Genomic DNA, 13590 nt, shown 5'->3' on the forward strand with positions numbered 1-13590 from the left:
TCAAAGGGTGAAACATTTAATGGGTACACTGATTTCAAACTCTCCCAAAAGACAGAGTCAATTGGTAGAACTGGTCGAGGCGACAAAGTTAGTGAATCTCTGTAAAACAAGGTGGGTTGCTCGTATAGATGCACTTCAAGTTGATATCGAACTGATACTTTAGGTACTGGTGCTTCGAGTGGTTGGAATGCAGAGTCAACCAGAGGCCTTCTGAATTGTATCACAAAGTATCAGTTCATCATCTCCCTTGTGGTGACCAACGAGTGTCTACAGTACACAAAAGGTCTAACAATGTCGCTTTTGCCAGGCCTATCATGAGGTGAAAACAGTGACATCTGTTCTTCGAGATCTTTGTACTCAGATTAACGTCAAGCACAAGACCTGGCACGATACAGCTGTGGCTCTTGGACGGAAGGTGAAAGCCAAGACGTTGCTCCATTCAGACATCCAGGAGTAATACTCCTGGGGTGTCAGAAGAGTACTATCGCCGCACATTGTCGATTCCCTTTCTAGATGAGCTCATTTAGAGTCAAGATTTTCTGACATACAGCAAAAGGCCATTCAAGCTCGTTCCCTCAGTTTTGGTAGATCCATCCATTCCAACGTGTGATTGCTCAGACCTTCTTGAAGACTACGGTGATGATCTGCCATCCCCGTCATCACTTGAAGCAGAACTCAGTCTGTGGAAACACAAGTGGGAGTCACAGGCATCAAACCCAGCTATGCCAACCTCACCTTCAATTGCCTTGCAAATAGCCAGAAAGAACATGTGGCCCAACATTCACACAATCCTTCGCCTGATTTGTACTATGCCAGTCAGTTCTCTGCGTCGATTGAAGACATATCTTCGCTGTACAATGGGCCAAGAGAGACTTAGTGGACTGGCCTTGATGCATAGTCAGTATGGCATTAAACTGAACTTTGAAGAAATCATCAACATTTTTGCTAGGAAGCATCCACGTAGAATGGAATATCTTATTAAGCATAAACCCATAAACCCATAAACCAGCGTAAAGGGTGTAACCAATTTAACAATTTAATTAAGGGGCGTGGTCTCAAAATTTTTTCGAGGTGCTATCGCGCCGCTGTTTGGAAACCCCTTTGTTTACTCTAGCTACGCCCCTGGTCACCATGACACCACTAGAGGGTGCAATTTAGAACACCGGTGTTACTAGAGCACTGCGAAAATTGACACCCCGGTGTTCCCCTTTTTTACAGTGTATGCTTTAGTGCTGATCACATGCCAATCAGCTTATCTGAAAGTGGTCACCTGACCACAGATTAAATAACTTAATCCACACTGAAGTGTGCTTTAATTAAGTTGGTTTGTTAATGAAACAATCATGATACAAGCATATTGAATAATAATTATGTACACAATAAAGCTATTATCATTTAGAGTTAAAGGTGCAATTGGTTAGTTAATGGAATGAAATCATCATCATCGTCTTCATTCTTTACAGATGGAGTTTTCTCTAATTTATCTTCGCCTTCCAGTTTGGGAAGCAGGGCCTCATATTGTTGATCTGAACCAGTTTGTGTAGCTTTTGTATTTGTGTAGAGCCAGTTCGCTCTTTAATCAGTGGTAGAGTGTGGTTGCACACGTGACCTTTCCTGAATGGCCTGTTTTTCTACCCTTAACGCCAGCTGCTTTACAGCGATAATTTGTTCTTTCCAACTGGCTGTTTGCCAAATCCAGAACCGTCATCTGGCTGCAATAGAAAAAATCACACTCTTTCGGCAGTTATTTAACAAAGATATTCACAACTTTTTATTGTCAACTTTGATATGTTTGAGTTCCACCCCTATTCGACTTGTTTCCGAAATCAACATATTCGAGATAAACACGACCTTTTTCATCATTGTACGCTTCAGATTGCGATGTTCGTCATAGCTACGCAGACCAAAAATCTTGCAATTATAGTAGTAAACAGTGTTAAGCAAGGCCTTGCCATCATGTGTACCAAATTGCCCACTAGACCATAGCATTGCTTCTTTTTCATCCGGTTCCGCTTGATCCAGATCCATGTAAACGTCCAAATATTTCGTCAGTTGAACTGATATCATAGCGATCTTTTGAAGCAGCAAACCATAGCAACACAGAGATTTCGGTGGATACTCATCGCCATTCTGTTTGCGAACCTCAAACACAAATTTCCCCATCCAGTACGCTAGATCACCTGGAGGCATATCTCCAACATCAGCAGGGGAAATCACTCGAGAGCATGCCCAGTCAGTCCAAGCTTTCATCCCCCAATCAGTAGTTGCTTTCGTCTTGCCAGGGATAGCTTTTGATCGTCCCTTCTGGTGGATCTGCGAACCTAATACGTACAGCTAGCACGTACAGCTAGCAACTGGATTTAAAAATATAGCAGGTACAAAACCGGTTTAACAAGGCTAGAGCTCACGTGACAGCACTAAATCCTACACCTAGCCAAGTCACGTGTTTTAATCTGGTGCACTCGGATGGCCTCTTGGTTACGTAATGCTCTCAGCTGCGCCTCGTTAACCTCGAGGCCATCCTTGGCACGCAGATTAAAACACTTAATCTTGGCTAGGTGTGTTCTAAATAATACTTAAGTTCTAAATAATACTTAAGGTTACAGCGCGTCTACATGGTTAGATATTCATCTTGTTCAGCATTCGCCTTTAGGCAGTTGCATTCTCTGTCGGGATCTCCTGGTTTGGAACGGACCCACAGCACTTCATAGGTAAGCTGTGTATTAAACTGCTAGTACGCATAATATAGATAGCTTACACTGGTTACGTGTTACAGTCAGTACTAAGTATTTCTACTCATGTTCAACAGGCAGGATAAAAACTTGACGCTTTATACAACTAGTTACATGCCATAGCATAAAACAGTCAGATGAGGGTGTGGCAAAACCGTCCTTCCTTCCTTTTGTTTTTCTGATAACACAGATGGGTGTCTTGCTTCGTGATATCCTGATTCTTTACAATTGTGTAGCAAACGTGATTGCCCAACAAGTTTGCCTGGTTTTTGTGCTCCGTGTGCATTTATTGTTAGTATCCGGAGATATAGAATCTAATCCTGGACCAACCAGGTATCTGTGCAAATTATGCAGTAAACCTATGAGGAAAAATCACCGTGCTTTGTGCTGCTTTGTGCTGCGATCAATGTGATCAATGGGTTCCAGTATGAAACACTCCTGTGATGATTGTAACGAAGATCAGTGGTTTTGCTCAGTTTGTAGCGGGGATAGTTACCCCTTTGAATTGCGAGTCTTTTGAGCCTCGCTTGTTGCGAAAGCGAGACAGCAGAGGAACAACAACAGAGACGTGACAGTAGACGACGGAGAAGAAGAGCAGATACAAGACAGAGAACAATGGAAGATACATTTAACACTTATTATGAGAGATTCGTTAAATACTTTTTTGCAGCAGTAATTATTATGAGAGGTTTTTTAATAGTAACCGTACGTCCTTGTTTGTTAAAGAAAATCCTTAGTAAAGTATGTTGCTATGTCCATAGATAGTAGAGGAGGAAACGAGAACTCAATTTCATGGGATTAGACGGAACATGGCAGGAAGTACACAGGAAGTATAAAGATTTACGTGTTGCTGGGAAGAATTGCAGCCAGCTCTAGCAAGAACATGTGATATGCACACACACATGCAATGTAATTGTTACTGTACAACATGTACTTATGTCAGCACTAAAATGTCAAGTCAAGATGTAGTTACTACTCAATAAATCTAAATACTACTTTAAATGCTACATTAGGAAGAGTTCTACATTAGGAAGAGTTCAAGCAACAAAGGGTACATTGTGTTGAAATAGTTTGTACTAATAAGGGTACATTGTGTTGACAATTGACAAATACTAATAACATAACACTCTAGACTCCTTATTGATTGGTGTAGTATCACTATAGTACATTGTTAACCCTTTCCCGGCTTTGGGCGACATATGTCGTCCAGCGGATCGAGATTTTTCAAAAATTTGCTGTGCACACTGTGTTGGAGCACGCTGTAGGTACCAGCACATGCGCATTGAGCTCGTGGTATTTTCAACATCTTGCTTCGAGGTACGCTTCGTGCAGTACCTGACTTCAACATCTTCAGTGAGAATATCGATGCTTATGGCCTTCGTAGCTAAGAGCCTGAAGGAACTAGCAACATACTGTATTCTGATAGCTTCAGGATAGCTTCAGTATAGGTTAGGTTTGCTTAGGCTAGTTAGTACAGACAGCAGTGGACATTGAAGATCCTATATGTCACCGTGAGAACATTGAGAACACTTACTTAGTCAATATTGTTTGTGTACTGTGTACTGTGTAAACTAGTGTTCAAGCTGGCGCTGTGCTAATGCCTCTCGCCATGATTTGCTTTCGCTCAAAAGTATAGAAGAGGAAGTATAGAAGAGGAAAAGTGTATAAAATAATCTGTCTAAAACTGGCTTGCATCTGTATAATTATGGTATCATTGTTGTGTTTTGTAGCTGCTTATACTAGGACCTAGGAAGCAACAAAGAAGAAGATTTTGTTTTCAATTAATTATTACTAATTATTTCATAAAGTTAGCTTATCTATATAAAGTCACTGAGAAGAAAAGACTTATTTACATGCATTAATACCAGGACCTCAAGAAGAAAATTGATTCTTCCAGGATCTGTAGTTCAGTGTATATAATATCTAAGAAGAAAAGATGCAGTTATATAGTAGTGTTTTGTGGCTTACCAGGCCCTCAAGAAAAATATGATTCTGCCAGGAGGATCTGGATCTGGATCTTGGATATCACACGTGGGGAATGAGCGCGCATGCGCATTACATCCACAGGAATAATTAAAGGGTGTGTCCAAAGAGATTAATTTCACAAATGGCTACTGCTAGCTAGCTGGTATTTTCTGAGCTAACAAAAAGCTGGCGCTTTAGTGCAAGGCTAACTCATATGTTGAACAGATGATGTATGAAAGATTCTAAAGAGATTGGAACAGCCTTCAATGTGAGTCAAACTAGCCATAACTCGAGAAAGAAGCTTTAGTTTGCTAATCCACGAATCAAAATCCAAGAGAACGTGGCTAGAAGCCTATAGAAGCTGTTAGTTTTCGTCGCATTCGTCGCATTGCAACCGTTGAGCAGTTACAGCTGGAACAGACACACAGACAGACACACAGACAGACACACACACAGTCAGCTTTACCGTATCCCTCGTGCGGCTACGCCTCGAGGCATAAATAATTGTGAATGTTTGTAAACAATCGCTAATTAGTTGGGGGTGGTCAGTTGCTAGGTAACGATGATGATGTCATGGTACCCCCGGGGTCTGGGCTACCTGTAGGAAAATAGTTACGAGTGATTTCAATGTATAGTTCATAAGATATGAATTTTTAAATAAAAAGATGTATTTATTCTGTATTTTATTCTGTATTTTATTTTCTTGGTTAACCCTTTCCCCGTTGAAGCCGTCATTTTCAAAAATTCGAGGCACGCAGTAATGGGCACGCAGTAATGTCGAAAGAAAAGTGACCGTTTGATAATGTTTCAAGAGTACAACCTTACAACCTTAGTGAGGTTCTAAAGTATAGCTAGACAGAAAGTATAGCTAGACAGTGAGAATATCGATGCTTAGGGCCTTGTTGAGTGAGAGGACAGTGACTGGGATCATAGCTAGATAAAAAGCTACCTCAAGCTAGAAAATATAGAGCTGAGGAAGAAGCTCGTCTTGATAGCTTCAGTATAACTGTGTTTAGGCTAGTTAGTACAGCAGTGGACATCATGAGCCACCATTGAACTTGTAAACCTGTGTATGAAGTTGTAAACCTGTGTGTAGGTGAAGAAAATATTTCCCGGGAAAAGGGCGTCTGCTGATACGACCTTGCAGAGAACTTTCTGCAGATACCATGTCAAACATTGAGAACACTTATTTAGTGCCTCATACAACATTATTTGTGTACATAGTTGTGAATGTTACATAGTTGTGAATGTTTGTAAACAATTGCTAATTAGTGGGGGTGGTCAGTTGCTAGGTAACGAAGATGGTGTCAAGATACCTCTGGGTTCTGCGCTACCTGTAGGAAATAGGTATGGTTCATGACATATGAATTTTGAAAGAAAATTGTTATTTATTCTGTATTTTCTTGTTTTAATTAAAACGGCGGGGAAAGGGTTAACCCTTTAACAGTCGGATTCTTATATTAACAGTGAAGTGAAATGTCTCTATCGGGTTTCCAGAGCAGGCCTAGCAACCATAATTATACCAATAGAATGCCCATACGTGCAACATGTGTTGCCATAACAACCACGGTTATTACGCTCACCCGTTTTTATCATTTTAAATGCTCGGCCAGCGGTGAGATAAAATCCAAAAATTTTTTTTTATGGATCAGCCTATCATGGATCAGCCTATCATATGGTAGAAAGGCTTTGATTTTCACATCATATGAATTTTGAAGTAATTACTATGTTCATTACGCTATACTATACTTTACTGATATTCTAGCTATACTATACTACTTGCCAGAGTCACACAGTGAGCCCTCTCCTGGTCTTTCACTGTCCTGGTCCATAGCGCTAGCGTCTAGGTCCATGTCATGCATGTCCTCAGTCCCAGACAGCGTCTGGCATAAAGCTGGTAGCCTTTGGGAGGTATCCCTCTCCACTGTCATCACCAGAGGAGACATCGCCATTGCTGTCCTCAAGCTGTTCAAGCACATCGGCACAAGTAAACAATCTAGCCATAGCGTGCGGTAAGATGCTAATGCTATGTGGCTTGGAAAATTCTAGACTAAATTGCACGTGATTCTACAGCTCTTCCTCTATACAGGGATGTGCGTAGTTCGAGCTACTTCCTAAGTATCGCAGAATTAGAATTTCGCAAAAAAGTCAGCCACAATCGGGTTAAGTACATAACAACGTAACATAATACTGTCAGTCATGAGTTGTCACAGAAACAAATATAGCATATTATAGTCATTTCTTAAAATAATTACATTCAAATTCAATGCATCACTCCAGTTAATTTTAACCTAGTGATACCAGTGAAGTGAAGTGAGTGGCACTTGATGGTTTTTAGATGGTATGCCCATCATTGCCCAGAAATCTCCGGATTTCTAATGGTAGGACAAATTGAAGGACAAATTGAATATGTAGTGTGCAGCTATAACCGAGAACACAGCGACGATTAAATTTGTGCTGTACTGTTGAAGGATGTCTTCGTCTTCTGTGTCTTCTGTGTCTTCCTTAAACCATACGATGTGTGGTTGGTTGTTGCCAGCTTCAATCCTTTCAATAGGTGGAGTGCCCCTCTATCAACAAAAAATACAATTATGAAGTGCATGTATGTATAGTAAGGAGCACATATCATTATTTAGTTTCAAAGCTCTAAACATGACTGTAGACGTTTCCGGTCTTTCCCGTTGCGAAGAGAAGTGCCAAGCAATAGATGGGCACAATTAATCAACATTATTGTACCGAACACCTTTGTTATAAATAGAAACAAACAGCTAAGTGGTGATCGCAAGTTACATCGTACAATTATTAGAGAAGGCTACATTGTACCTATATAATTATAATGTCATTCCAACACAACAAACTTGTAACGGACTTACCTTCCGCTACAACATCAGAGTAACTTTCGGTCTCTTTCTGCAAGGCGATTGACCTGTCTAATCGTTGGCTTCTCCGTTAGTAGAGCGAAATCTATAAAGACAAATGCTAATAATATTATACTGAAGTGTTTGTGACAGCTACGTATAGCAACACACAAAAATCCAAGAGGATAGCTTTTTTGAGGACAGGAAAGGTTTGATGACAGGAAAGGTTTGATGAGAAGGATGAGAACGTATTATTGGGAGCCTCTCCATCGATTAGGGAAAGTCTGCTTCATTAACGTCTTAATTTGGGCTTCGTCCGTTCTGCTTTGATAATGGAGGATACAGGTGACTTATGTTGTTGAGCTTCAATTTTTTTCTAACAGGCCCAGCACCATCTGGTTTCGATCGTCTATGGTTTCGATCGTCTATTGATATTCTGACGTATATATACCATTGCCAGGAATGCTACAAAAACTATAGCTGGTTATAATTATACGTTCACAAGAATTATACGTTCCCAAGTACCTGTCCATCTCCCTCATCATCTTTCAGAAATGGGTACTTGTCAACTAAGGTGCACGCCAATGTTCTAAACGGCTTTTGCACATATGTCATTAGCATTGTCGCCAATGTTTGTACAATGTACAGCATACTTTCGGTCTGAATCAATTGTTGTCAAAGTTATGCTGTGTTGGTATCGGGAAACACATTTTCCTTTTCCTAATAGAATTAGTGGGTGACATTGGATTCAGTACTGCATTTAAATTTTACCTTCAGACTGTCAGATGCCTTAGAACCAGATCCAGAAAAACCTGTCTGTATTTACAAAAACCTTACACACTACGTAGTTACGATAGTTACGATATTACGATATGGAGTCACAAAACACAGATAGTTGGGACTTGAGACTTCGTTGAGGTGGTGTTGGTTGAGGATGGGCGTTCTCTGTGTAGCTTAAGTCTTTGTTCAACTTTTTTAATGATATCTTTCAACCAATCTGGACCAGGTGTTGTTGAGTTGTTGAGGTGTTGTTGATAAACCAATAGGTTTGCCGTATACATGAAATTCAAAGATCAAAGCACAGCTAACTTAGGTACCTCTGAACTTGTCAACGGTTGTCTAGCCACTGAGAGCGTAATAACCGTGGTTGCTATGGCAACACATGTTGCACCTCCTTGTTGTATGGGCTGTGTATGGGCTTTTTATTGGCTTTCTATTGGTATAATTATAACCCGATAGACTAGTTACCATTTTCTACTTTGTTCGTTTGTTCTTATAAGTATAAAAGTGTAAGGATCTTCTCAAAGTCATAGGTAGCCCAAGTGTATGCGTACGTATTCATATTCACGTCCAGTGTGGCGTCCCTCCCCAAACTGGACGTGAGCTGTTGTATGCATATACCTACCTAGAATATTAAAACTTGTCAATCTAATTTCAGACCCCCTACCTTAGGGCATGTTATTTCACAACAACATGGGGGTTATGTGCCCATGTTATGTGGGTGTGGGCCTGTAGAATCACTATATAATCTGAGATTGTTTAGGATTAGCTCCCACTGTACTCAGCATGTGTTGGAAGGATGAGTATGGCATGTGATCTTTTGACCCAATGCACCCAATCCCCCTAGGTGAGGTCCGACTTGGCCATGTGACCCCACCTATCCCTGGAGGGGGGAGGTGGGTTGACAAGTGCATAAATAAGAAATTTTGTCTACCATTTTGTGAGGAAAAATGGCTCCTGACTTCTTGCTTGAGATACTATTACGAGAACAAACATGATGAAGGTGATTTAACTGTTGGTGAGTGTTTGTTACCTTTTGGATGTGGAGAAATATTAGTTGAACATGTGAGAAATGAGGTGATTGATGAACACTGTAGCTCTCATTTTTCAACTACAGAAAATGTTAGGCTTTCTAAGGAAAAGAATAGTTCAATACGGAATGCAAGATGAGTTGAGCGGTTGAGCTGAGCGGTTGAGCGATTCTGATAATACAACAAATTTTATCAGGACGCATCTCTGGAGAACGATGGGTCCAGCGCACAAGAAAGTCTGAAGAGAATTGATCCCATTGGTGTGGCGTCATTGGTGTGGCGTCAAAGTTCTCCACCGGCAAAAATATAATGTATGCTATAGACGGAATGGGGCCTCCCTGTATATATCAGGGCTTGAGTGCAGTTCATGAGCATGGTCGAGGAGAAAATGTGCTGGTGTCTCAGTTTATGCTTAACGTGGGCCAACGAAGTTATGGAGGGACCTATTCACAGGATACATATCACCCTACTGCAAGGTGTTCCCTACTGCGAGGTGTTCTCCTTAGAAGAAGATGGACCGGACCCTCTGTGCAATACAGACCTGTTTTCCTTGCATTACATATATATCCCCCGAATCAACAGCCAGCCATTTGGCGTATGCTCATCTTAAACTCATCGTTTGAGGAATCAAACTCCATACCAGTTGTGGACGAAAGGATTGCTACAAGGGTCAGGTGATGCTGCTGCGTGATACATTGGTAAGAGTACAGTACAATGTAATTGATGTTTTCTTCAGTGTTATCACAATGTGATTTATTGTAGAATACTTTGGAATTGACTGGGAAGGTCGTTCTTGATCCTGTCACTATTCCATGCCTGGGCCTTGTACTGATAGCATTAATTTTATTCATTACCCAAGATTGTGTAGATTATGTAGTGTTAATGAGATTCATAATCTTTATCAGTGCATGTGACGTCATGAGTCAATGTGTTTGCCTAGCTAGCTGCTGGAACTATTATACAATATCTTTAGCAACAAAAACGGCTGGGTTAAGCAAGGTAAGAGTAGCTGTTTAGGCCCTCAAAAGATAGAGTATGTTGTCATGCCCAAGTGGGGAGTCAATATGTGCAAAATTGTCTTAGCTATACTGGCTTCTTTAGCTCTGGCAGCCAGGTAGGCTATGTTGTGTATTCTTGATACAGTAACTGCTACTCTCCCCATTTATGATACTAGTACCTAGCAATGAGTTGTTCATCTAGCCTTGTTTTTGAAGCTTGATCTTAGCATCTTCATAGCCGCTTTTTGCACTTTTCTTACTAAAAGTGGCATGACGTCATCACCATTTATGGGGCTAATTAGCATAATTGAATTAAGCTAATTAGTTTTTCGGAAAAAGAAAACATTGAACTTTATGTTGAATCATCTTGATGTAGCATAAATAGTTAAATTTTGGTATTCAGACTTTGACCCGGGCCTTAAGTGCGCAGAGATTGCATTGCATTGAGCTAGTCACTTGGGCTGTAATTAGTGTTTATATTAATTAATTGCTGAATAAATTAATTTTTATAAGGTACGATATGAGGCACAAAAGTAATTACATATGTGATTACATAATTATGTGATGCCAAAATTAAAAATGATAGCTCTGAAAAATACACGAATGTTAGTGTCCATGGTTTAGTATTCCATACTCTATGTTTTCTTTAAACCGGCCGGAGGCATGAAACTTGCTTGGCAGCCAAGGGATAGTTTGAAGTGGGAATACTCACAGGGTTTCGACTATCAAAGATTCACTGCAAGTTTAGGACCTGACCAAGGCCGTTTAGTGTAGCATGATTTTTAATCTAATTACATCTTTGACTAATTTAGAAGTTCCAGATTCTGATTCTGAAAAATACCTAATCATATGAACAAAGGTTGGGGACTACTTGCGTGGTTGCATTCCTTGCCCCTAGAATGTTGAGCCCAGCTCGCAACTGGTCCAGAAGTTTCGGGTACACAACAAAGTGGAGCTTTTACGGTTTCTCGTGATGGAAGCAATGGGTTTGGTGTACCTTCAAGTGCAGTGGTTGGTTTTCATTACATTCAGCTGCCTCGAGAAATCATGCAGTTACATTATTTTTTATAGGTATTCGTAAGTCGAAACATCCTCCACACTGACATTCACCGATTCTGCACTCACGCCACATTAAGTACTCGTATATCGGAGGTGCAATGAATGGAACACCACTGCTGCCTTGGAGTAACCCCATAGCAATCAAATTGCCAACATGGAGGCAAATCTATACATAAGAATAGTCAACCTGCACTTGGCACCAGCCAACCCCAAAGATGACTTCACTTGCTTAAACAGGAGACTCCCGAACCCTAACCTTAACCCCACCTATATTATTCCACCTATAGTGGCCAATGTAACTTTTCACGGACTCACCCAGATTAAATCCCATGCAATGAACACAGCACATAATTGTGAGCAATGGATAATTACGAGTGAGATTTAGAATGTTTTTTGTCAGTATTATGTTGTTTTTTTGACAATTGTCACATATAATACACTATACAATACACTATAATTCAATACATTCATTGATTTGCTTAAGGTCTTCTAAACAGCTGCATCTTAACTGGACATGGGAAGATGTTGGTGCACGTGAAGGAGCAGCACCAGCAAAAGCATCGGATCTTTTTTCCCTTTAGCTGGTGGAGTTGGGGATCCAGTGATCACAGGAATGGTGTATCGTAGTCCTGCCAGAACGGATTAGACGTGGTAAGGGATGTTTAGTGTCCTGGGCGGAAATGATTAAATATGGCCGCGTCTCTGGCCACTGCCTCTTTTGCTTCACTGCTCGCTTCATGCTTTACTGGGATACTTTGTTCAAAAAAGAGCAAAAACTCGTTCTCTACCCAAGAAGAAGCGTGCTAGGCATGGTTTTCGGCAAAGCGCTAGAGGCTCCTGTTGGACAAGTTGGAGCAGCAGGCAGGTGCTGTTAAATCCAAAGTCTTCCGGAGTATAAAGACGTTACTTCTTGTTCAGGAATATTTACTGGCAATACTAATTGTTTGTGTGTGCTGATTGTTCTGTCTTTTCACTGGCCTATCCCAAGCATGTGACCATCCCAATACATGATGTATGCGCTTGTCCTCAGCTAGTTTGATCAACTGATTCCAGGTTGACGCTCGGGTCAGGGCAGGCAGCCAGTCGTCTAGCCGGACACACTCACTTTAATACTGGTTGGTCTTATCTGCTTGTTTTCTGTGGGCTGTAGCTTAGTGCTTGCTAACAATCACTCTTGGATTTATTTCTTGCATAAATAGATCAAGCACATGGCAGTACAGAATAGCCTCGTACCACATCTAGCACCACTCACTGTCCGTTCTACTGGGGCCCGGAGTTCTACTGGGGCCCGGTCGTAACATCATCAACATCAATTGTACCATGCATAAATTCAGGGGCCGTTGCCCTCAACGTAGGTACTACAATGCTCGTACTTGCTAACTGACGTTTTAGCTCGGCTATTACATTGTCTAGCTAGCGAACAATTAGCTTTCCACAAATCTTTGTAACTTCGTTCTCATGGAGCCTCCGTGAGGAGCCTGTTCTCGTCTTGCATCTGCTCCAGATTCTTCTCCCCCATCATCTGTGTCTCCCAGTCTGTCCTCAGCTCTCTGCAGTCCGATCCGGAGCATCAGGAGTACCATGTCCCTCGTCTACCAGTCTATCATTAGGATTGTCTCATCCTTTGATCCCTGCTTCCACGAGCTCAGGTCTGGTCAGAGAGAATCCTGTAGGTTACTTCTTCTAGTGCTAGTCCGATAGTCTTCTTCTGTTTAGAAGCAAAATCTCACTTCTGTTGGTCCCGATGGGAATGGATGTCTCGGCAGGACCTCCACTGTAAAGCACTTCAGTGTGACAGTCACAGCAAAATTACTAACTCTACTAACTCTATAAACATTACATCATCACAAGTACGAACTATGCGCATGGGTCCAAAGGTCAAAGGTCAAGAACGCAGTATGCATGTAGTGTTGACCTTTTGACCCTGACACTTTTTCCACTGAATTTCCCCAGTATATATAGAGCGCTAAAACTATAGAATATTTTAACCCACGAAAATTACGGTAGTGACGGTAGTGACGGTAGTAATGTAAAGTAGCAGTCTTGATCTGTAGCAGTCTTGATCTGAGACAGTGCTGCTAAGTGAGTTGGGCCGGCAGTTTTGGAGGGCACAAGTGGTTTCTTACAGGTCCACTATAATAAAATTATTACCACTATACTGTAAACA

General features: G+C 41.1%; 2 protein-coding genes across 2 annotated transcripts; one reads left to right on the forward strand and one right to left on the reverse strand.

Annotated features, from left to right (window-relative positions):
- Positions 1–314: 314 nt before the first annotated feature.
- LOC135332166 (52 kDa repressor of the inhibitor of the protein kinase-like) lies at positions 315–1396 on the forward strand. Its single transcript, XM_064527519.1, is given in 2 exon segments — positions 315–319; positions 452–1396. Coding segments are annotated over 2 exon segments (558 nt in total). The 3' UTR covers positions 1005–1396.
- A 365-nt stretch (positions 1397–1761) lies between these two features.
- LOC135332167 (zinc finger MYM-type protein 2-like) lies at positions 1762–2250 on the reverse strand. Its single transcript, XM_064527520.1, has one exon. It carries the CDS (start codon positions 2248–2250, stop codon positions 1762–1764), a length of 489 nt encoding a protein of 162 aa, XP_064383590.1.
- Between the last annotated feature and the right edge of the window lie 11340 nt (positions 2251–13590).

This window comes from Halichondria panicea, chromosome 2 (assembly GCF_963675165.1).
Source record: "Halichondria panicea chromosome 2, odHalPani1.1, whole genome shotgun sequence".
Classification (NCBI taxonomy): domain Eukaryota; kingdom Metazoa; phylum Porifera; class Demospongiae; order Suberitida; family Halichondriidae; genus Halichondria; species Halichondria panicea.

Excerpts from the sequence above, each read along its gene's own strand:
- LOC135332167 (XM_064527520.1), bottom strand. The coding sequence starts at position 2,250 with ATGAAAGCTTGGACTGACTGGGCATGCTCTCGAGTGATTTCCCCTGCT.